A 25,715-nucleotide genomic window follows, 5' to 3' on the forward strand; every position below is an offset into this window, starting at 1 on the left:
GGTGTAGCAATTTTAATGGCCAGTAGTGTAGTTCTAAGTTCTAGGGGACTGATGACTTCAGATGTTATGTCCCATAGTGCTTTGAGGCATTTGAAGCATTTTGTTTGGCGCGAAAGCAACGGCGAGTCTGCATAGCTGTTCATCACGTCACTGCCTCCTCTCACTGAGGTAATGGTTTACAGTGCAGAGCTCATGCCACCCGTTCTTGGCCGCACTGCACGCCGTTAGAGCGTTGCCACAGCCTCGTTTCTTATATTGCGTTTCTATTAAACCTGTTGGTGGTACTATGTACTATTAGGTGTACTTTTGTCTTGAACTGAGATGAGGAGTGGCATCCTTACTGCCAAATGTAGTGGCGTGGCAAGACAGCCAAGCCACTCGGAGGTAGCCGAAAGGCACGCGTTAAGCTCACGCAGATTGGCGTGAAATCTGGAGCAGGTCAGAGAAATAAGACTAGCAAAATAGGAGGTAACTGGTAGAATACTTAACTTTAATCCATAAGTGGTGTACATCGGTCTTGACAGTACATGCTTCAAGATAAATATCAAATGCTATGGCACCTTGCTAGATCGTAACAAATGACGTAGCTGAAGGCTATGCTTTCGTCTCTGCAAATGAGAGCTTCTGTAGTCAGTGAACCATCGCTAGCAAAGTCGGCTGTACAACTGGGGCGAGTGCTAGGGAGTCTCTCTAGACTAGACCTGCCGTGTGGCGGCGCTCGGTCTGCAATCACTGACAGTGGCGACACGCGGGTCTGGCGTATACTAACAGACCGCGGACGATTTAAAGGCTACCACCTACCAAGTGTGGTGTCTGGTGGTGACACCACACCAAATGTGGCATTTTTTTCTTCAACCTGTATGTGCCTATTACCCTACTTTCCTATGTGGTTAAATCTGTACTAGTTTCACAAGCTGCGACATCGTCGCGAAAAAAAGAGTCACCCGTGTATGTAATAAGTTTCCTTTAATTTACGTCTATGGTCAAAAACTTTTTGTTAACAGGTTACCGGTTTCGGTAATCGTACATGTGATGTTGTTTATATGTATTTGACGATGCTGGTGCTGATTCCGCATTTAACATGTACATGTGATGTTATTTATATGTATTTGACTATGCTGGTGCTGATTCCGCATTTAACATGTACATGTGATGTTATTTATATGTCTTTGACGATGCTGGTGCTGATTCCGCATTTAACATGTACATGTGATGTTATTTATATGTATTTGACGATGCTGGTGCTGATTCCGCATTTAACATGTACATGTGATGTTATTTATATGTATTTGACGATGCTGGTGCTGATTCCGCATTTAACATGTACATGTGATGTTATTTATATGTATTTGACGATGCTGGTGCTGATTCCGCATTTGACATTTGACAATGCCACTATGGCTGCAGTACATTAGGACTCCTTTTTTTTTTAAGCAGATCTGATGATGGTCATTAAAGACCGAAACCGATAATCTGTTAACAAAAAGTTTGTGACCATAGACGTAAATTAAAGGAAACTTATTAAATCTGTACTATTTTTCGCTACAAATATAGGACTCCACCTCTATACGGTACGTACTGTTTCATGTCGGCCATCATTGTTTATGATTGTTCGTGGCCGACACCGTCTCTGTTCATCAGCAATTGCGAAGCAGTGTACAGTGCCTAATTAGATGTAAAAGAGGGTCTGGGTCTGCTGGTGTGTGTGTGTGTGTGTGTGTGTGTGTGTGTGTGTGTGTGTGTGTGTGTGTTTGTGTGTGCATGTGTGTATATGTGTATGTATGTGTGTGTGTGTGTGTGTGTGTGTGTGTGTGTGTGTGTGTGTGTTGGGGGCTGGGGATAGGAGGGGGGGGGGGGGGGAGAATTCCTAAGGGACCAAACTGCTGAGATCATCGGTCCCTAGACTTACACACTTACCAATCTAACTTACGCTAAGAACAACACACACACCCATGCCCGAGGGAGCGCTCAAACATCCGGCGGGAGGGGCCGCGCAATTCGCGACACGGCGCCTCAAACCGCGCGGCCACTCCGCGCGGAGTCTGGTGGTTGTAATGTTGCCCAGATAGATAGATAAGGAAGTCTCATAGAGAACGGGAGTGGCGCAGCATGCAGAGAGCACAGTGGATATGTGGAGCGGATACCTCTGTCTGGAAGGCAGCAGGCGGCGGGATGGGACTGGCGCCAGTGAGCTGCTGCTGGGGCGACGGAGTGAGCGGCTGCGGCACTGGCGCCACCGGCACTGGCGCCACGGCGGGCTGCGCCAACAGCAGCGGCGTCAGCGTCCTGACGGACAGCTCGGCCACGGCGGACGGGTTGTCCGTGTCGAGCAGGCTGCAGCCGCCGCCGGAGGACGCCTCTGGTATCTGCGCCAGCTGCTGCTGGGGCTGTTGCTGGGGCTGCTGCTGGGGCTGCTGGGGGTGGCCGGACAGGTGGGCCGGCATGGGCGGCGCCGTGCGGCCGCCCACCGGGTACAGCGCGACGCACGCCTGCCCGTTGAAGGCGGGCAGCGCCGCCACGCTGGCGCCAGTCTGCACCACCAGGTTGGCCAGCGAGCAGCGCTTCGGCTGGTGGTTCTGCGCCCCGCGCCACGGCGTCGGCGGCGGGCCTGGCCACAGCACGCGAACCGGGGCGTCAGCCGTGCGACTATAGCCTCGAAAAAGCCCTTAAATCGGCGACGAAGGTGGTACAGAAGATTGACAGGCCGCATACAGCTCAACACACTCACTTGGAGTTTTGGACAACAGATGAAGCAGCGATTAGTATGATTAATCAATTATTCAAAAACAGTCTTAATCGCATTTATTATTATTATACCGCCAACCGGTTTCAACGAGACGCAGGGGTCATCTTCTGGGCGTTTACACCTTTGGTCGACTGCTGGTGGTGTCGCTCCAGTCTACATAACGGCTCTGTGAATGTAGGAATGATAACAAGTTGAACGGACTACACGCCACAGATTGCGAATGAAGAGGATACGAAAGAAAATGAAAGGCTGAGGAGTAGCACATATGACACTAGTGAGAAACTTAACACTAAAATTAGGGGCCGCATAGCAAATGCCATCCAGGAAAGAAAAAAAAAAAACTTTATGATGGATGGCGCAAGAGGGACATAAAAATGAATCTCGTACAGAAAGAGAGAGGACACCTTACCGAATTGAGGTACAGGTATCGGACAGTTACCACATTTAAGAATGACATTTCTCAAAACACCCCCAGAGTGGAGCATTGGAGGTGAACGATGGACTGCGAGTCTAAAGATTTGAAGATGTAGCGTTAAGGAAAATTGCTAAACGCCAAGTAAGGTAAGAAATGGGAACGTTCTCCACAGAATCGACGGGGAAAGGAGTATGAGTCTTGTGACAGCCAGAGCGAGAGCACCAGCAGCAGCGAGTACTGTTTGTATAAAGCGTTTATTTTGCATTTTGTTTACGACCTTCCACTAAGGAAGGGATTCTATTTGTGTTTATCTGCTCTGCATAGTAACTAACGGTTCTTGATAAAACTTTACGTAGTTTTCGTGTTAGATTTCTTAGTGTTTTCTTGATCGTTTAGAACAGAAAGCGCCCTAAAACCGTCTTTTGTTTGTTTCGCGGCCGTTAGCCAGTAGTCACTTGAATCAGCAGTTGTCTTGTGACAGCCAGAGCGAGAGCACCAGCAGCAGCGAGTACTGTTTGTATAAAGCGTTTATTTTGCATTTTGTTTACGACCTTCCACTAAGGAAGGGATTCTATTTGTGTTTATCTGCTCTGCATAGTAACTAACAGTTCTTGATAAAACTTTACGTAGTTTTCGTGTTAGATTTCTTAGTGTTTTCTTGATCGTTTAGAACAGAAAGCGCCCTAAAACCGTCTTTTGTTTGTTTCGCGGCCGTTAGCCACTAGTCACTTGAATCAGCAGTTGTCTTGTGACAGCCAGAGCGACAGCACCAGCAGCAGCGAGTACTGTTTGTATAAAGCGTTTTTGTACTTATTTGCTGCGCTTAGCTTTTAAATAGTTTTTCTGGGAAAACCTAGCGTAGTTTTCGCGTCTCGTATTTCAGTGAGTGTTTCTTGATTATCAGAGTAGCTCATCAGAAGATTATCTTGGGAATTTGTCACCGTATAGAGTAGGGTAAACATAGTCATGTGTAGGGACTGTGGTTGTTGTGAGCGGACGCAAGGAGAATTGGCCACTCTTCGGGGGCAGGTGGAGGCTTTGTCTGTTAGGCTCATCGAGCTCGAGGCGCAGGCGTCGGCTCGTAGTGGCGTTGGGGCAACTGTGGTGAGACCTATGCCTACTTCGGTGGCCTTGGAATCACATGGAACCCCTGATGTCGCTGCGTCTTCCGGCAGTGAGCATCTTACCGGTCAGCCATCACTCCAGGGTGAATGGCGGACAGTGGTGGGCTCGCGCGTGCCTGGCCGAAAGGCGAAGGTGGGATCTGGCCGCGTGGCAGCTGCCTTACCCCTTTCCAACAGGTACGGGGTGCTTCCTAGTGGTGATGACATCGTTTCCGAGCCACCACAGGATGCCTCGCCTGTTGGGCCAGTGGCCTATTCTCCGGCAAGGTCCCGACAGTCACAGAGGGCGGGCCTATTAGTTATAGGGAGCTCCAACGTTAGGCGGGTTATGTAGCCCCTTAGGAAAATAGCGGGTAGGTCGGGGAAGAATGCCAGTGTGCACTCGGTGTGCTTGCCGGGGGGTCTCGTCCGTAATGTGGAGGAGGCCCTTCCGGCAGCTATTGAACGCACTGGGTGTGACCGGCTGCAGATAGTAGCACATGTCGGAACGAATGACGCCTGCCGCTTGGGTTCTGAGGCCATCCTTGGTTCCTTCCGGCGGCTGGCTGATTTGGTGAAGACAACCAGCATCGCACGCGGAGTGCAAGCTGAGCTTAATATCTGCAGCATAGTGCCCAGAGTCGATCGCGGTCCTCTGGTTTGGAGCCGTGTGGAGGGTCTAAACCAGAGGCTCAGACGACTCTGCGACTATAATGGTTGCAAATTCATCGACCTCCGTTATTGGGTGGAGAACTGTAGGGCCCCCCTAGACAGGTCAGGCGTGCACTACACACCGGAAGCAGCTACTAGGGTAGCAGAGTACGTGTGGCGTGCACACGGGGGTTTTTTAGGTTAGAGGGACCCCCCCTTGGGCGAAACGATAAAATACCTGACGGCTTACCAGAGAGGACATTATCATCGTTGATAAAGAACGTCCGTCCTCAGAGACCAAAAACAGGAAAAGTTAACGTAATATTGGTAAACTGCAGGAGTATCCAGGGCAAGGTTCCTGAATTAGTATCTCTTATTGAAGGAAATAGTGCGCATATAGTATTAGGAACGGAAAGTTGGTTAAAACCGGAAGTGAACAGTAACGAAATCCTAGACACAGAATGGAATATATACCGCAAGGATAGGATAAACGCCAATGGTGGAGGAGTATTTATAGCAGTAAAGAATTCAATAATATCCAGTGAAGTTATTAGCGAATGCGAATGTGAAATAATCTGGGTTAAGTTAAGTATCAAAGGTGGGTCAGATATGATAGTCGGATGCTTCTATAGACCACCTGCATCAGCAACCGTAGTAGTTGAGCGCCTCAGAGAGAACCTGCAGAACGTCGTGAAGAAGTTTCGTGATCATACTATTGTAATAGGGGGAGACTTCAATCTACCAGGTATAGAATGGGATAGTCACACAATCAGAACTGGAGCCAGGGACAGAGACTCTTGTGACATTATCCTGACTGCCTTGTCCGAGAATTACTTCGAGCAGATAGTTAGAGAACCAACTCGTGAAGCTAACGTTTTAGACCTCATAGCAACAAATAGACCGGAACTTTTCGACTCCGTGAACGTAGAAGAGGGTATCAGTGATCATAAGTCAGTGGTTGCATCAATGACTACAAGTGTAATAAGAAATGCCAAGAAAGGAAGGAAAATATATTTGCTTAACAAGAGTGATAGGGCACAAATCGCAGAATATCTGAGTGACCACCATCAAACGTTCATTTCTGAGGAAGAGGATGTGGAACAAAAATGGAAAAAATTCAGGAACATCGTCCAGTACGCCTTAGATAAGTTCGTACCGACTAAGGTCCAAAGCGAGGGGAAAGATCCACCGTGGTATAACAATCATGTACGAAAGGTACTACGGAAACAAAGAAAGCTTCATCATAGGTTTAAGAGTAGTCGAATCATAGCTGATAAGGAAAAGCTGAACGAAGCGAAAAAGAGCGTAAAGAGAGCAATGAGAGAAGCATTCAACGAATTCGAACATAAAACATTGGCAAACAATCTAAACAAGAACCCTAAAAAGTTTTGGTCATATGTAAAATCGGTAAGCGGATCTAAATCCCCTATTCAGTCACTCGTTGACCACGATGGCACCGAAACAGAGGACGACCGAAGAAAGGCAGAAATACTGAATTCAGTGTTCCGAAACTGTTTCACTGCGGAAAATCGTAACACGGTCCCTGACTTCAGCCGTCGCACGGACGCCAAAATGGAAAATATTGAAATAAACGATATCGGAATTGAAAAACAACTGCTATCACTTAGTAGCGGAAAAGCATCCGGACCAGACGAGATACCCTTAAGATTCTACAGTGATTATGCTAAAGAACTTGCCCCCTTTCTATCAGCAATTTATCGTAGATCGCTGGAAGAACGTAAAGTACCTAGCGACTGGAAGAAAGCGCAGGTCGTTCCCATTTTCAAGAAGGGTCATAAATCAGATGCGAATAATTATAGGCCTATTTCGCTTACGTCAATCTGTTGTAGAATAATGGAACATGTTTTGTGTTCTCGTATTATGACGTTCTTAGATAATACAAATCTCCTTCATCATAACCAACATGGATTCCGCAAACAGAGATCATGTGAAACTCAGCTCGCCCTATTTGCCCAAGAAATTCACAGTGCCGTAGACACTGGCGAGCAGATTGATGCCGTATTCCTGGACTTCAGGAAGGCATTTGATACGGTTCCGCACTTACGTTTAGTGAAAAAAATACGAGCTTACGGAATATCGGACCAGGTTTGTGATTGGATTCAGGATTTCCTAGAAGAAAGAACACAACATGTCATTCTTAACGGTTCAAAATCTGCAGATGTAGAGGTAATTTCGGGAGTACCGCAGGGAAGCGTGATAGGACCTTTATTGTTTACAATATACATAAATGACTTAGTTGACAACATCGGTAGCTCCGTGAGACTATTTGCAGATGACACGGTTGTCTACAAGAAAGTAGCAACATCAGAAGACTCGTACGTACTCCAGGAGGACCTGCAGAGGATTAATGCATGGTGCGACAGCTGGCAGCTTTCCCTAAACGTAGATAAATGTAATATAATGCGCATACATAGGGGCAGAAATCCATTCCAGTACGATTATGCCATAGGTGGTAAATCATTGGAAGCGGTAACGACCGTAAAATACTTAGGAGTTACTATCCGGAGCGATCTGAAGTGGAATGATCACATAAAACAAATAGTGGGAAAAGCAGGCGCCAGGTTGAGATTCATAGGAAGAATTCTAAGAAAATGTGACTCATCGACGAAAGAAGTAGCTTACAAAACGCTTGTTCGTCCGATTCTTGAGTATTGCTCATCAGTATGGGACCCTTACCAGGTTGGATTAATAGAAGAGATAGACATGATCCAGCGAAAAGCAGCGCGATTCGTCATGGGGACATTTAGTCAGCACGAGAGCGTTACGGAGATGCTGAACAAGCTCCAGTGGCGGACACTTCAAGAAAGGCGTTACGCAATACGGAGAGGTTTATTATCGAAATTACGAGAGAGCACATTCCGGGAAGAGATGGGCAACATATTACTACCGCCCACATATATCTCGCGTAATGATCACAACGAAAAGATCCGAGAAATTAGAGCAAATACGGAGACTTACAAGCAGTCGTTCTTCCCACGCACAATTCGTGAATGGAACAGGGAAGGGGGGATCAGATAGTGGTACAATAAGTACCCTCCGCCACACACCGTAAGGTGGCTCGCGGAGTATAGATGTAGATGTAGAAGTAACATGGCACTCATTCCGTCTTTTGTGACTGTATGAAGTCTCAGATGCTTCCGTTTTAATTAAGGCTCGAGCTCTAGTACAGACAGGCGTACGATTTCTAGCACACTTCATTGACACACAGTATTTTCGCATTTTTACATAGCCAAGTTCACTCTATGTACTTTGCTTAAGTCGTGCGCAATGTGATCGTCATTTGTTCACAGAACTGTAGGCTGAAGACAGTTTAAATAAAGGGAAACGCGTTTGGTCCAGATAAGACTTTAGAATATTTCAATCGCAAAAGGCGGAAGAAGTCCCATGTTACTTGCAGAATTATGGTTGCGGAAGGACATGACCAAAAACAGAAAGATAACGTGCGTATGAAGAAAAAACTGACTAGAAGAACGGATGGGATGGGAGGACATGTGTTAAGGCATCAGGGAAAAATTCAGTAGGACTGTAGAGGGCAGAAACTGTAATGGGAGAGAGAGGTTGGAATATATATACGAGAGCCCTCTTTTTTCAACTTCCATTGGTCGACTGCTGGTGGTGTCGCTCCTGTCTACATAACGGCATGTAGACAGGAGCGACACCACCAGAAGTCGACCAATGGTGTAAACGCACAGATGGTGATCCCAAGGTCGGGTTGAAACCGGTTGGCAGTATAATAATAATAAATGCGATTGAGACTGTTTTTGAATAATTGACAATCACTTTGGACTACAAATAATGCAAGATCGAGAAGTCTTTGGATTGAAACGGGTGCACAGCAATGAAACTCACAAAAAAGGAGAGACTACGCTGGTCACGTGTGATATTAACCGAAAAATTGGCTCTGTTGCAGGAGGTAATGCTGCTTGAAGCTAAGTTCTCGGTGAACGAAACACGGGCTGGGAAGAAGGCAAGACTGACAATGGAGGACGTGACCAAGGAACATCAGAAGCGACTACAATTAATAAAGCCGTGAAATGTGTATTATTATTGGACAAGTATCCAAGGAGTTCCAGACAACAGTATCCAAACAGCAGACTTTCACAGAAAGCAAACCGAAGAAGAAAGCGACGTGGAGTAGCAGAAATGCGGCTATCGATACACTTGACATCAAAATTGGGAACCACGAAGCAGGTGAAATGGATTATTCTTTCTTGGAAGTAAAATAACATTTGGCGGACGAAGTCGGGAGGATATAAAGACCAGGTCAGCAGAGGCGAAGAGGGCATTCATAGCTAAAAGAAATCTCTTAGTATAAAAGCCGGCATTACGTTTCTGAGAACGTACGTTTCGAGCACAGTATTGGACGCACGACAATCAGGGACTGCTGAGAAACGAGGAGGTTCCCTGCAGAGTCGGTGAGGAGAGGAACATGAAAATTAGACTAGAAGAAGCGACACGGCGATAGGACATGTATTACGATCTCAAGTAATAACTTCTATGGTACTTGAGAGACCTATAGCGGGTAAAATACGTAAGGGAGCGGATTGAATGGAATATGCACAACAAATACAACAAATAATTGAGGATACAGAGCGCAAGTGATACTTTGAGATGAAGACAAAGGAGAACAATTCGTGGCAGGACCCGTGAAACCAGTCAGAGGAGCGAAAAAAAAAGGGTCGACATCTCTGCAAGCTATTGCTCCTCATTCATTACGACAATTCTGTTTCCTTTGTCGACGTTTGTAGCAATGCTATGGACTTCCCAAAAATAATATTTGTATTCCTAGTGGCAACGGTTAATTAGTCAACTAAAGCTTCATTATCATTAGTGGTATATTAGCTCAATGCAGTTTTAACAGTCTTCAGTTATCTAGAACCGTCATGAGCCATTTCATCAATATTTGATATGACTAGTGTAGTCATGATTTTAAACATAGCAATCATTTCTTTAAGCATCTTTTTGCTAAGTGGCGGCTCGATATCAACGTCAAGCCTTTATTTCACATTTCAGTTTCGACCTGCATAAAGTACAGTAATATAAGTTTGGTTAAGTATCCATTGGGTAAAAACTAAACAACGTGGACATCCCTTGCTGTTCTGTCTTATCGTTGTCGCTGTTAATGCTCAGTCTAAGCGGTTTATTACGCTCTTTTTCTATCTTATTAACACTTTCAGCAGTACTCTGGGAATCCGATATTTTGTCTCCTCCCACGTATGGGCATGCAACGTGTCTAGAATCTAATTAGTGCCTCAGTCAACTGCCTTTTAATTAAGTCCTATTTAATTTCAATATCCACACAAAGCTTTTCTTTCTATGAGTAAACAGCCTGCCCGGGACTTCGAGTAATAAGCAGCTGACGAAGAACCGAGAGGGGACAATAAGAATAGAAGAAGTGGAGAGACGCGTGTGGACTAAAATAGGCGTGGAGCAGGCCACAGTCTGTATCATCTACTGTTCAACGTTCGAATCGAAGAATCTTTGAAGGAAATGATACAAAGTTGAAGAGTGTGACTAAAATTCAAGATGAAAGAGGACATTGCAATACTCTGTGAATGTAGGAATGATAACAAGTTCAAGTGAATGAACGGACTACACGCCACAAATTGCGAATTAAGAGGATACGAAAGAAATATGAAAGGGTTGAGGAGTAGCACAAATGACAGTAGTGAGAAACTTAACATTAAAATTGGGGGCCGCATAGCAAATGAAGGAATTGTGCCATCAAGGAAAGAAAAAAACTCTATGATGGATGACGCAGGATGGACATAAAAAGCAATCTAGTACAGACAGCGAGAGTATACCTTACCGTATTAAGGTACTAGTATCAGACAGTTACCACATTTGAGAATGACATTTCTCAAAACATCTCCAGAGTGGAGCACTGAACGTGACCCATGGACTCCGGGTTTAAAGATTTGCAGATGTAGTGTTACGGAAAGTTGCTAAAAGTCAAGTGAACTATAACGTAAGAAATGGGAACGTTCTGCACAGAATCGACGGAGAAAGGAACATGAGAAGAACAAGTAACATTGCGGTTATTCCGTATTTTGTGACTGTATGAAGTCTCAGACGCTTCTGTTTTAATTAAGGCTCGAGGTCTAGTACAGACAGGCGTACGATTTTTAACACAGTTCATTGACACACAGTATTTTCACATTTTTACATAGCCAAGTTCACTCCGTGTACTTTATTTAGATCGTGCGCGATGCCATCGTATTCTGTTCACAAAACTGACCGCTGAAGATAGTTTAAATAAAGGGAAACGCGTTTGGTCCAGATGAGACTTTAGAGTATTTCAATCGTAGAAGGTGGAAGAAGTCCCTGTTACTTGCAGAATTATGGTTGCGGAAGGCCATGTCAAAAAACAAAAAGGTAACGTGCATATGAAGAAAAAGCTAACTAGAAGAACGGATGGGATGGGTGGACATGTGTTAACGTATCACGGAAAAATTCAGTAGTGCTGTAGAGGGTAGAAACTGTAATAGGAAAGAAAGGTTGGAATACATATACAAGAGCCCTCTTTTTTCAACTTCCGATAAGCCATAAATAAAAGCATAGATCAAAACATATTTAATCACTAAAAGTTAAGCACACTTATCTTTACTTCTTGACGTAATCACCGTAAAAACTGACGGACTTGTCGTACCTGCGGACCAACTTTCCCATGTCCCTTTCATAAAATGTGGCAGCCAATGAATTGTGACCGGAGTTGAAATCTGTTAATCGTTCCCTACAAACAGAAGGAAATAGTTTAGCAAAGTTTATGGAAGAATGAGCGAAGAGCGATTAAAAAACAAGAAACGTGCTTACGTCTGGAACTGTTCTGGTGCATTGGTAACGTCTGTCCACACAGTAATGGTACAGCCCAACGACCCTTTGAACAACTGCAATGGGACATTTCCGACCACTTGCTGTGCTGTCCCGAGTGACCTCCGTCTTTTCCCTCAGGTAAACAAGTGGCTAGGTGGCAGACCTTACAAACTAACGGAGAGCTTCAAAACAACATCGAAACTCACGTCAGTTTTACTTTTTTATTAAAGACGATCCATTTGGGTCATAAATAAGACCATCTTCAGATCCGATTGATGATCGAAATCGGTCGTCTTAATAAAAATAAAATAGTGCAGCTGCCTCATCAAAGTTGTCCAGCATCGTCTATACATAATATTTCTCATTTCATTTCATTGGCGGCAACATTTAATGAAGAAAATCTAGGAAAAATTCACTGTCATGCTTGGATAGCACAGGGATAACAATCTGTGTCCGCCGAGCGCTGTTGGCAAGCAGGGTACACTCAGCCCTTGTGAGACCAATTAAGGAGCTACTTGATTGAGAAGTAGCGGCTCCAGTCATGAAGGCTGACAACGAGCGGGAGAGCGGTGTGCTGACCACATGCCCCTCCATATCTGTATCGAGTGATGACTATCGGCTGGGGATGACACGGCGGTCGGTCGGCACCATTGGGTCTTCCGGGAGAAATTTGTCCACCGGTACGACAAGTGCGACAGTGGTGAGGGTAAGTGACTTTGATAATGTATCAAATTTTTTTAAATACCCTTCTCATTTTTTTCCAACTTGCAATAATCGACAAATGTAAGAACCATCGTACAACAAATGATCGAGGACTGACGGTAGGTGATTATCTGAGGTGAAGAGATTAGTAGAAGTTACAGAATGTTGGCGGATTGCCCCAAACCAGCGACAGGAAGAGAGAAACAAACAGCAGATGCGAGGATCAGACGTACCGATGTTGGTGCTGCTGTCCTCATCGGACTCAAAGGCCGGACTGGAGGAACGCTCGCCCTCGATGGTGTTGTTGGCAGTGACTGGGGTGGGCGCCACAGACTTGGCTGACTGCTGCTGTTGCTGCTGCTGCTGGTGATGCAGCTGCTGCTGCTGCTGCTGTTGTTGATGGTGCTGTCGGTCGGCGAAGCTGGCCGTCTCGGCGGTCGTGGTGGTGGTCGTGGTGGCCGTGTGGCTGTTGCTGGTGCACCGCTGCGATGACGTCTTCTGGGACGAGGTCGAATCCCCGGAGACGGCTGCACCCACAGGAGTGGCTGCTGCCGACAGTTTGACCACCTGATGGAGACTACGTAATACATTAATAAGTTGTACACTGATCAGAAGTATCCGGACACCCAGGTGTAATGTCGAACTGACCACTAGATGTCAAGAGAGACGGACCCACCAGTGTAAAAGGAGGCAGGGAGAGAATCACATCCAGCTTCATCCAGAATAGGGTACTTTGGCTTGACACGCATCTACCCAGTACACTACCGATTGAAGACCTGCAATGGATCACAGTGCGAGAGGCTCCGACAGGCGGGGTGAATATTTCATCAGGAGCCTCCTCACTCACCGGACTGCCAGATCTGCACGTTTGGAACCGGCGTGCGGCATCTGAATATCACTCGAGAGCCTCATATCCTTCGGAACTTTCACCAAGTATAGGCAATGAGGACACCCATAATCCAAAAGCAAAACCGCCAGGCCAACCAAGAGAGAGGAGGCGCCGAGCATTTGGTGTTGTTAGATCTTTAGTACCTCCGACTACATGCTCATGCACCTGGACTTCGAGCTACAATAGTGTGACACACTACTGGCCATTGAAATTGCTGCACCACGAAGAAGTGCTACAGACGCGAAATTTAACCGACAGGAAAAAGATGCTGTGATATGCAAATGATCAGCTTTTCAGAGCATTCACACAAGGTTGGAGCCGGTGGCGACTCCTACAACGTGCTGACATGAGGAAAGGTTCCAACCGATTTCTCATACACAAACAGCAGTTGACCGGCGTTGCCTAATCAAACGTTGTTGCGATGCCTCCTATAAGGAGGAGAAATGCGTACCATCACGTTTCCGACTTTGATAAAGGTCGGATTGTAGCCTATCGCGATTGCGGTTTATCGTATCGCGACATTGCTGCTCGCGTTGGTCGATATCCAATGACTGTTAGCAGAATATGGAATCCGTGGGTTCAGGAGGGTAATACGGAACGCCGAGCTGGATCCCAACGGCCTCGAATCACTAGCAGTCGAGATGACAGGCAACGTATCCGCATGGCTGTAACGGATCGTGCAGCCACGTCTCGATCACAGGGGGACGTTTTCAAGACAACAACCATCTGCACGAACAGTTCAACGACGTTTGCAGCAGCATGTACTATCAGCTCGGAGACCACAGCTGCGGTTACCCTTGACGCTGCGTAACAGACAGGAGCGCCTGCGATGGTGTACTCAACGACGAACCTGGGTGCACGAATGGCAAAACGTCATTTTTTCGGATGAATCCAGGTTCTGTTTACAGGATCATGATGGTCGCATCCGTGTTTGGCGACATCGTGGTGAACGCACATTGGAAGCGTGTATTCGTCATCGCCATGCTGGCGTCTTGACGGCACTTTGAAAAGTAGACGTTACATTTCAGATGTGTAACGACCCGTGGCTCTACTCTTCATTCGATGCCTGCGAAACCCTCCATTTCAGCAGGCTAATACACGACCGCATGTTGCAGGTCCTGTATGGGCCTTTCTGGACACAGAAAACGTTCAACTGCTGCCCTGGGCAGCACATTTTCCAGATCTCTCACCAATTGAAAACGTCTCGTCAATGGTGGCCGAGCAACTGGCTAGTCACAATGCGCCAGTCACTACTCTTGATGAACTGTGGTATCGTGTTGAAGCTGCGTGGGCAGCTGTACCTGTACACGCCATCCAAGCTCTGTTTGTCTCAATGCCCAGGCGTATCAAGGCCGTTATTACGGCCAGAGGTGGTTGTTCTGGGTACTGATTTCTCAGGATCTATGCACCCACATTGCGTGAAAATGTAATCACATGTCAGTTCTAGTATAATATATCTGTCCAATGAATACCCGTTTATCATCTGCATTTCTTCTTGGTGTAGCAATTTTAATGGCCAGTAGTGTAGAACGATTTATTAAGGGTAGCCTCCAAGTATTTCAGTATTAATTATTTGAGCTCATGCCGGATCTCTGGCGTTTCCTGTGAGTTATTCATTGGATTAATGGATGAAGACAGTTGGTTGGCTACGTGTCAATATTCCTAGGCATTGTTATACATTAGTCCGTAATTTATAATCATGCAATGAAAAGAAAGTGCTTTGGCAGATTTACGATTCAGAGTCACGTTTTGTTTTTTGTTCAGTATTATTTGGCTACAAATGTCAATGTGCTCAATGTAAGAAGCAAGCTGTAATTATTATTGATCGTTTTCTGTTGGCATGCCACGTAGTAATTATGGCCTTGATACAGGCAATCATATCGCCTAACCCTTCCGTGCTCTACGCATGGTGTGTTGCACTATAATAGTACAATTTTAAGATTAGTTGCTCTAGCTCCAGACTGGTCGAACACCGCTAAATTTTAAAATTCCTAAAACTTTTTGGCATTCAGTCTAACTTCTTCTTATAATGTTTAAGAATTTTAATTTTATTTAATATTTATGATGGCGCTTACTTAGGTAAGCTGTCATAAAAGTACTTGTAGTTTTGTGATTATATAATGCATTTACCGTAGATACGATATATAGAATCTCTTAACGATGTTTTGTCAGGAAGAAATCATCAATAAGATTTTTTAGCATTTCAGAACTTATATATTTGAAGTCATGGTTGGTTTTAAATTACGTATTTGACTTTTAATGGTAGAAACTATCAGTGCAACGACGCCTGTCGTGCTTGTTGTCAGTTCATGTCATGCATTGACTGTTGACAGTCAGTCTTGTGGCCCCCTAATAGGCATGACGTGTAATCGTATGGATCCAATGTGAGTGGCGATTTGTGTACACGGTAATTTTAACTTTTACTTTTGACGTGCCAGCACATCATTCATATGTTGCTCATTTGGAGTTTTAGTGGAAAGATTTTGTGTGCATCTAGCCCAAGATTTTTATAATAACCTGTACGAAGGTATGGTGTCACTGATTTCTTTATGGGTTAATCTGGCATTATTTGTTAAACGGTTTGTAGCTCCATTTGTAATGTTATTACAGATCTGATGATGGTAACATAGTTTACCGATACTGCGTATCCGCAATACAGTTTTTTATTGCCATCTTGTCTATGAAGTTTTTCTTCTCTTAAGGAGGTTAAGAGGCCACACCAGAATTTGGAGGTATAACTACATTATATTGAGCTTCATAGGAAACTGTGGAAATACTCCGCAAAACTGTAGTAGCAGCAGACATGTTTTCATTAGCGAGCCTGGAGAGCTCACTGACTTCGGATGTCAACTCGTCATTGGATGACGCGTAACAAATGAATCAGGGAAGTGTCAACCCTTCTAAATCTGTACAGGCAATGCAGGTATTGATTGTGAAGTGGAAACGCGAAGGAACAATACAATTAAATCAAGACCAGGAAGACCTTGTGTGCTGATGGACGAGGACCACCGAACTTCTCGGAGGATAACAGTAAAAATCGCATGAAATAAGAGGATGGAGTCATTTCTGAGTTCCGAAGTTTATCAGTTGTCCACCTAGCCCAATGACTGTTCTTACGGAGTTAAAATGAATTGGGTGCAGTGGCAGAGCAGCTCATTATAAACTACATATTTCTGTAGCTGATGCTAAGAGACGTCTGAGGTGTCTAAAAACAAGTGATTTGGACTGATGAATCATGCTGTGGTCTGTGCCAATGAAAAAAAAAAAAAGAAAAAAGAGCGTATGGCATTGGTGGCTGGGAGACCACTCGCGGGGCGGTTCGGCCGTCGCTCCACAAGTTATTTAACGCCACTACGGCGACTTGCGAGTGAATGAGGATGAAGTGATGATGAAAGACACACAACACCGAGTCATCTCGAGGCAGAGAAAACCCTGACCCCGCCTGGAAACGAAGCCGAGACCCCGTGCGCGGGAAGCGAGAACGCTACCGCAAGACCACGAGCTGCGGACTGTGGCAAGGAAGTGCTAGGGTTTGGGTTTGGTGAATGGCTGGGAAACGCCATCTGCCATCATGTATAGTATCTACAGTGAAGTACAGAGGAGGTGGTGTCACGATATGAGATGTTTTTTGTGGTTAAGATGTGGTCCACTTATCGCGCTTAAGAAAACGCTAAATGCGGAAGGACATGAATACATGTCATAGCATTGAGTACAGCACACAGTAGAGGAACAGTTCAGAGGCCCTGATCGTATCACCAGGACAGTACACACTCTCACAATTCAGCATCCGTAAGGCAGCAGTGTGTGAACAATGATATTCCTGAAATGGATTGGCCTTTTGTCAGAAACTGAATCCAATGGAACACCTCTCGCATGAGTTAGAACGTCGACTTCTATCAGACCCCAGCGTCCAACATCACTACCTTCTTTAGTTTCGACTCTTAAGGAACACAGGGCTACTTTTTCTTCACAGATATTCAAAGTCGCCATTAAAAATGTCCCCAGCAGGATTCGACACGTTGTCGAGGCGAAGAGTGGACGCACCACAAATAATAAGTATTCGAGCCAACGGCCTTGCCACAGTGGTAACATTGGTTTCTGTCAGATTACCGAAGTTATGCACTGTCGGGCTTGGCTAGCACTTGGATGGGTGACCATCCGGATCTGCCAAGTGCTGTTGACAAGCGGGGTGCACTCATCCCTTGTGAGGCCAATTGAGGAGCTACTTGATTGAGCAGTAGCAGCACCAGTCACGAAAATTGACAACGGCTGATATAGCGGTGTCCTGACAAAATGCCTCTCAGTTTTTTAAATAGGTATCCGAATACTTTTGATGAGACAGTGTACGTTGAGGCAATAGGCAGACTCCGTAGCTGAGCGCTTTACCTGCCTGATATCAGAAGCACACAGGTTCATTTCCAGGTATTGCTAGGGATTTTCGTTTCCTGGGAGGACTAGAAGGGGGTGCGCTAAGGCTTCTAAGAGCACTGCAGAGGTATTCGAGTGCGAAGTAGCGGCTCCACTGTCTGCAAAGTCGACAACGGTCTGTAGAGTGGTATGCTGATACCATGCTGCCCCCTCTCCTCCCACATGGCATGGTGGGATGCAATCTTTGTTTACAAGTTGAGGCATGGAGCAGAACGTCTACAATGAAATTACATTCCGTCTGGTTGTGGATTTGGCAGAAATTTTCGTGTAGTCATTAGAAAATGAAAATTATAGAGAAACTGACAGGTTGTATGAGACCACGTAAACACAAAGATAGCGTTTCGTTTGCCGAATACTGCCAGCACGAATGTAAATGTATGCAGCAGTATTTCGGCATTTTGCGAGAAACTGCGTACATATGCTTGAAACATGGTACGTTGTGTATTTCACTCTTTCCAAATGACACTTACTTTTAAGGTAAGTTCCGATACAAACAGTGTTCTGCTTTCCATCAGCAGTAATCGTTCTTTACGCACGTATTGTTTTTAATCACCAATCTGATGACGCCGATGGCAGAATACATTGTTTTCTGAGAGACAAAAATAAAAATTGTGCGATAAGACAGAGTGGTTAATACACATTATTATTATTATTATTATTATTTCCAGTATAGCCTGCTAACTCATGAATACAAGGGACTGGATTCCGCAACTATCCATAATATCAATTTTTTTCGGTAGCAAGACAGCGAAACTAAATGTCCAAGAACTTCTAGAGCAATGGATTGTACAATAATAACTTACATTTTCAGAAATTTTTTCACGTTAACCTCTTCACACCTACTCTCTATTCTTAAGGATGTCTACTGCAGTTAGTAAGCCACATGTATCTTACATTTGGATGATGTTTTTCCAGACGCTCCAGAGTTCATGTCACATGCGCTGCTTTCCCATCCCAGCCCCCACAAAGAGGACTGCTAGGGTATTTCATCCCTATGGTAATCCACAAGCCAAATAATCCGCAGATGGGTAGTCGAGAGCATGTAACGTTTTTTTCTAACTGGACCGTCATAATTTCAAGCATGGAGTTAGTTTACTTGTAAGTAAGTAGGGAAGGGACAGACTGAACACGACAACACATATAGCGTTGTGATCTCGCAATGGATGCTTGGCCGATCACGTGGAACTACTGAGATAACCGTTTTCACGTCTCTTATGAGTAGTGAGGTTCCAGAACGGCCAGACACCAAATGGTGGAATCACAAGTATAGCCTAGTTCTGGTGACATCCACTCAGGCGATGAAAGCCATAGGATGGTGACATGCATAGTATCGCGTATACAAGGTATAAAAGGAGAGTGTATTGGCAGAACTGTCAATTATACTCAGGTGATTCATCTGAATAGGAGTCCGACGAGGATTAATAGTCTTTGAACGCGGAATGGTGGTGGGAGGTAGACCCACGATAAATTCCGATTTGACAGTCGTTAGGGAATTCAATATTCCGAGATCCACAGTGCCAAGAGCGTACCGAGAATACCATATTTCATGCATTTCCTCTCATCACGGACAATGCAGTGGCTGACGGCCTTCACTTAACGACGAAGAGCAGCGGCGTTTCCTTAGAGTTGTCAGTGCTAACAGACAAGCAACACTGTGAAATAACGGCAGAAATCGATGTGGAACGTACGACGAACATAACAGCTGAGACAGTGTGGGTGAATCTGCCGTTAATGGGCTAAGGCAGCAGACAACCGACGCGAATTCCTTTGCTAAGAGCACAAGATTGCCTGTAGCACCTCTCCTAGGTTCGTCCTAGACAACTAGGAAACCGTGGCCCGGTCAGATGATTCCCAATTTCAGTCGATAAGACCTGATGGTAGGATTCGAGTGTGGTGTAGACACTACGAAGCCAAGGACCCAAGTTGTCAACTGTGCAAGCTGGTGCTGGCTCCAGCATGGTGTGAGCTGTGTTTATACGGAATGGACTGCGTCCTCTGTTCACGCGGAACGGATATTCGACCAGAAATGGTTATTTTCGGCTACTATAAGAGCGTTTGCAGCCATTTATGGACTTCATGTTCCCAAACATCTATGGAACTTTTATGGATAACAATGCGCCATGTCGCCGGCTACAAATGTTCGTGATCCTGGGAAATTCGAGCGAAAGATTTTGTCACCCAGATCGACCAACATGAATCCCATCGAACATTCATGGGATATAATCGAGATATCAGTTCTTGCACAAGATCCTCCATTGGCTGCTGTAAGCCGGCCGGAGTGGTCGAGCGGTTCTTGGCGCTTCAGTCTGGAACCGCGCGACCACTACGGTCGCAGGTTCGAATCCTGCCTCGGGCATGGATGTGTGTGATGTTCTTAGGTTAGTTAGGTTTAAGTAGTTCTAGGGGAATGATGACCTCAGCTGTTACGTCCCATAGTGCTCAGAGCCATTTTTTGACTGCTGTAACTATGGACGGCTGTCGAGGCAGCATGGCTCAGTATTTTTGCGGGGCTTGTTGAGTCCATGGCATGCTTACTTTCTGGACTACGGCAGGTAAAGGATATTAGGATGTATCCCAAGATTTTTGTAACGTCATTGTATGGAAAAAGTCGTGATACTCCTACAAAAATAATTTAATACAATTTATGCAGCGTATGAAATTTGTGGTGACCCTTACTATAGTGAAGGTGAGCGCTGTCACCGGAGTGACAAACACACGGTATCTTCTGATTCACACACATCTACGGAAGATGTAAGGTGAGTGGGAAAAAAGTGTACTATGCACCCGCAGCGTTTGTGTCAAATATCTGGCTGTTACAACCAGTCCAATGAGGATAGCAGCCGTTGGGAGATAGGTGTATGCGAGGAACGACTGTTTCTGGCCAGCATGCTCCTTAAGCAGACTGTGTTCGTTACTTTTGAATACATTGTGGGAGTGAACAGTGATCAATGTTGTTACAAATATTTACTATCAAAAACAGCCTTGATCACAATTCATTTATTCCGGTGACCGGTTTCGACCGCTACTGTGGTCATCTTCAGATCATTGAGTAAGAACCTCCTTCTGGTGGTAAATCATTATAGTAGAGATTTACCAGCAGAACGAGGTTCTTACTCATTGGTCTGAAGATGACCACAGTAGTGGTCGAAACCAGTCACCGGAATAAAGAAATTGTGATCAGGACTGTTTTTGATAGTAAAAAACAAAAGACTGTGTGCGGTGCGCCCTGACCTTGAGCGTTGGCGGCCGGAGCGCCGCCGCCCGCCGCCGCCGTCGCCGCACCGTCCGCCGCCCCCGCAGCCCCCGCGCCCGCCCCCGGCGCCGCCCCCGCTGCCCCCGGCGCCTTGGGCTTGTCCTGGCTGAGCAGCGTGCTCTGCGTCTTGGAGAGGCCGATGCCCGCGGCGCGACCCGCCATGCCGGAGACGGCGCCCGCCGACAGCGCCACCATCGACTGCATCTTGCGCTGCTTGGCCTCGCTCTTCTTCTGCATGTCGTACGCCGTCTTGTAGATGCCGCCGTACAGCACGAACAGCACCACCAGCGTCGTCCAGTAGTAGCCTGACAGGGACGAGAAAACACACACACCAACACATCGTAACGCTATAAACCGATTGGTGTAGAATGCACCTCATCGTTCCTACTGAGGAGAAATGACGTATGCAGTTCCACATGGCTCTATCTTAGATGGTCTATCGTTTCTGATGTACACTGAAGCGCCAAAGAAACTGTTATAGGTATGTGTATTCAAGTACAGAGACACGTAAACAGGCAGAACACGGCGCTGCGGTCGGCAACGCCTATATAAAATAACAAGTGTCTGGCGCAGTTGTTAGATCGGTTACTGCTGCTACAATGACAAGATTTAAGTGAGTTTGAACGCGGTGTTATAGTCGGCGTGCGAGCGATGGGACACAGCGTCACCGACGTAGCGAAGAAGTTAGGGATTTTCCTGTACGACCATTTCATGAGTGTACCGTGAATATCAGGAATCGGGTAAAATATCAGATCTTCAATATTGCTGCTGCCGGAAAAATATCCTTCAAGAACGGGACCAAAGACGACTGAAGAGAATTGTTCAACGTGCAACCCTTCCGCAGACTGCTGCAGATTTCAATGCTAGGAGATCAACAAGTGTGAGCGTGCGAACCATTCAATGAATCATCACCGATATGCCCTTTCGGAGCCGAAGGTCCCCTCGTGTACCCTTGATGACTGCACAACACAAAGCTTTACGCCTCGCCTGTGCCCGTCAACACCGACATTGGACTGTTGATGACTGGAAATATCGCAAAGTTTTGAACATGGCTTCTCGGTTCAGTGACCGTTTATAAATTAAAATTGAAACAAATGAGCCCTCGGTCGCAATTCTTTAGTCTTATTAACAACGGCACGTCATCAAGATTCAAGTGAGTTTGAACGTGGTCTTATAGTCGGCATACGAGCGACGGGACACAGCATCTCCCAGGTAGCGAAGAAGTGGGGATTTTCCCGCACAACCATTCCGCGACTGTACAATGATCAGTAATCCGCGTCTTCAACACCGACATTGGACTGGAAAGTTGCTGCCTGGTCGCACGAGTTTCATTTCAAATTGTATGGAGCAGATGTATGTGTATGGATGTGGACACAGCCTCATGAGTCCATGGACCCTCCATGGCAGCAGGCAACTGTTCAGTCTGCTGGAGGCTCTATAATAGTGTGGGGCGTGTGCAGTTGGAGTGATATGGGACCCCTGATACGTCTAGATACTCTGGCAAGTGACATGTACATAAGAATCCTGCCTGATCACCTGCATCCAATCTTGCCCATTGTGGATTCCGATGGACTTGGGGAATGTGACACCCCACACGTCCAGAATCGCTACAGATTGGCTCCAGAAGCCCTCTTATGAGTTTAAACTCTTCCGCTGCCACCAAACTCCCCAGACATGAATATATCTGGGATGCTTTGCAATGTTCTGTTCAGAAGAGATGTCCATCCCTTGTACTCTTAAGGATTTATGGACAGCATTGCGGGATTCATTGTGTCAGTTTCCTCCAGCACTACTTCAGACATTAGTCGAGTCCATGCCACGTTGCGGCACTTCCGCGATCTCTTTGGGGGGGGGGGGGGGGGCTTACACGATATTAGGCAGGTGCACCAGTGTATTTGGTTCTTAGGTCTATCTAAACAACGTTCCACCTAATATAGTAGGGTGTGCTGCAGAGTAATGCCTCCGACTTTTTTATTCTGCTCTCATTATCGTTTGAGGTATTACATATCATGCAGATTACTCAGTCGACATTCCCACTTCGCTGGCGTAAGTTTCAAACCCTATCTCGCTACAGGAGTCCAAACTGTACCGTGAAACATGGCGGTGTGTAACGTAACTGTGTCAATGCGTCGAAAACAGTGTGCTGGAATTGATTTTAATGAATTAGTAGGGTTCATGCCCTCGTGCAGCACATTCTGCTTCAGCGGACGATGCCTCACCACACACAATCTTTGTGACATCTGTAACAATCTGATGACTTGTTTCACTGTCCTCGATCTTCCTCCCCATATTCCCAACTGGCCCCATCCGTGTTTCATTTGTTTCCAAAACTTGAAGGACAGTGTCGAGCACTTCACTTTGATAGTGATGAACTGGTGCAAGCGGAGGTGAGTTTGTGGCTCTGTCAACAAAGTCAGACACTCTCCAGTAACGGCATAAACAAACTGGTCTCTCGTTGGAGACGTGTGAACCAAACGGAGAGTCTGTCTTTACGGGTGCAGTTCACGTTGTGCAATAGTTACGACTGCGCAGAAAGCATCAGGTGATAAATTAGATGATGTGGTTGCGGGTAGACTGTTAGATGCAGAGAAAAAAAGACAACCAACACACTGAAGTGGTCTTATTGCAGTTTCATTGCAGTTGATTTGTCGTATATATACAAAACGAATCAACTGTGATATCACCAAAAATTTCTTTGAAAGGAAAACTTATTGGTATAAAGTTTGTTTAAGTTTTCCACGAAGTTTTCACCATAATAGACAGATGATTTCAACTTGAAACATAAAGTAGACCACTGTGAATACAGACAGTGAACCCAACTAATGACTACAGTCCTCAGCAGTTGGTCAGCCTGACGTTTCAGAATAGTTAGAGACATAGCTAAATGGTAATAACTGTTGCAAAACTTTGACACAGAGGGGAGGCTTGTTAACTTCAGCAATACAAATAGCTGTACCATAGGTGAAACCTTGTACTTAACTCATTAAAATGGATGTTCCGGTACTGTGACATTCCAGGGATGTTTTTAAAATTTTGAGTTCTTATTTTAACGCTTTTCTGAGTATTCTGAAAGTTTAAATACAACATTTGTTTCATGTCGCTTCATCCACAGTAAAAGTTCTGTTATGTGTGTGTGTGTGTGTGTGTGTGTGTGTGTGTGTGTGGTCTTCAGTCCAGAGACTGGTTTGATGCAGCTCTCCATGCCACTCTATCCTGTGCAAGCTTCTTCATCTCCCAGTACCTACTGCAACCTACGTCCTTCTGATTCTGCTTAGTGTATTCATCTCTTGGCCTCCCTCTTCGAGTTTTATCCTCCACGCTTCCGTCCAGTACTAAACTGATGATTCGTTGATGCCTCAGAACATGTCCTACCAACCGATCCCATCTTCTAGTCTAGTTGTGCCACAATTTTCTCTTCTCTTCAATTCTATTCAGTATCTCCTTATTAGATATGTGATATGTCCGTCTAATCTTCAGCATTCTTCTGTAGCACCACATTTCGAAATCTTCTATTTATTGTCCATGTTTCACTTCCATAGATGGCTACACTCCATACAAATACTTTCAGAAAACACTTCCTGTTAATAAACTTCTCTTTTTCAGAAAATCTTTCCTCGCCATTGCCAGTCTACACTTAATATCCTCTCTACTTCGACCGTCATCAGTTATTGTGCTGCGCGAATAGCAAAACTCATCTACTACTTTGTCTCGTTTCCTAATCTAATTCCTTCAGCATCACCTGATTTCAGTCGACTACATTCTATTATCCTCGTTTTGCTTTTGTTGATGTTCATCTTACATCCTCCTTTAAAGACACTGTCCATTCCATTGAACTGTTCTTCCAGGTCCTTTGCTGTCTCAGACAGAATTACAATGTCATCGGTGAACCTCAAAGTTTTTATTTCTTCTCCATGGATTTTAATTCCTAATCCAAATTTTTCTGTCGTTTCCTTTACTGCTTGCTCAATATACAGATTGAATAACATCGGGGGTAGGCTACAACCCTGTCTCATTCCCTTCCCAACCACTACTTCTCTTTCATGTCCCTCTGCTCTTATAACTACCATCTGGTTTCTGTACAAATTGTAAATAGCCTTTCGCGCCCTGTATTTGCCCCTGCCACCTTCAGAATTTGAAAGAGAGTATTCCAGTCAACATTGTCAAAAGTTTTCTCAAAGTCTACGAATCCTAGAAACGTAGGTTTGCCTTTTCTTAATCTGTCTCCTATGGTAAGTCGTTATCAGTATTGCCCCGCGTGTTCCAGCAGTTCCACGGAATCCAAACTGATCTTCCCTGAGGATGGCTTCTAGCAGTTTTTCCATTCGTCTGTAAGGTATTCGCTTTAGTATTTTGCAGCTGTGACTTATTAAATTGATAGTTGGGTACTTTGCACACCTGTCAACATCTGCTTTCTTTGGGATTGAAAATATGATATTCTTCTTGAAGTCTTAGGTATTTCGCCTGTCTCATACATCTTGCTCACCAGATGGTAGAGTTTTGTCATATCTGGCTCTCGCAAGGCTATCAGTAGTTCTAATAGAATGCTGTGTACTGCCGGCACCTTGCTTCGACTTGGGTCTTTCATTGTTCTGTCAAATTCTTCAGTCAGTATCATATCTCTCATTTCATCTTCATCTACATCCTGTTCCATTTGCATAATATTGCCCTCAAGTGTATCGCCCTTGTATAGACCC

At 45.3% G+C, this 25,715-nt stretch overlaps 1 protein-coding gene across 1 annotated transcript in view; it reads right to left on the minus strand.

The window, feature by feature from the left end:
• The window catches only part of LOC126428410 (5-hydroxytryptamine receptor 2A), a 164,525-nt gene that overhangs the window by 52,534 nt on the left and 86,276 nt on the right, over positions 1–25,715 (minus strand). Inside the window, 6 exon segments of the mRNA XM_050090333.1 lie at positions 2,145–2,608; positions 12,685–12,793; positions 12,869–12,996; positions 15,416–15,438; positions 21,051–21,111; positions 21,114–21,326. Of these exon segments, the coding sequence (XP_049946290.1) occupies positions 2,145–2,608; positions 12,685–12,793; positions 12,869–12,996; positions 15,416–15,438; positions 21,051–21,111; positions 21,114–21,326 (998 nt within the window).

Source organism: Schistocerca serialis, chromosome 12 (assembly GCF_023864345.2).
Source record: "Schistocerca serialis cubense isolate TAMUIC-IGC-003099 chromosome 12, iqSchSeri2.2, whole genome shotgun sequence".
NCBI lineage: Eukaryota > Metazoa > Arthropoda > Insecta > Orthoptera > Acrididae > Schistocerca > Schistocerca serialis.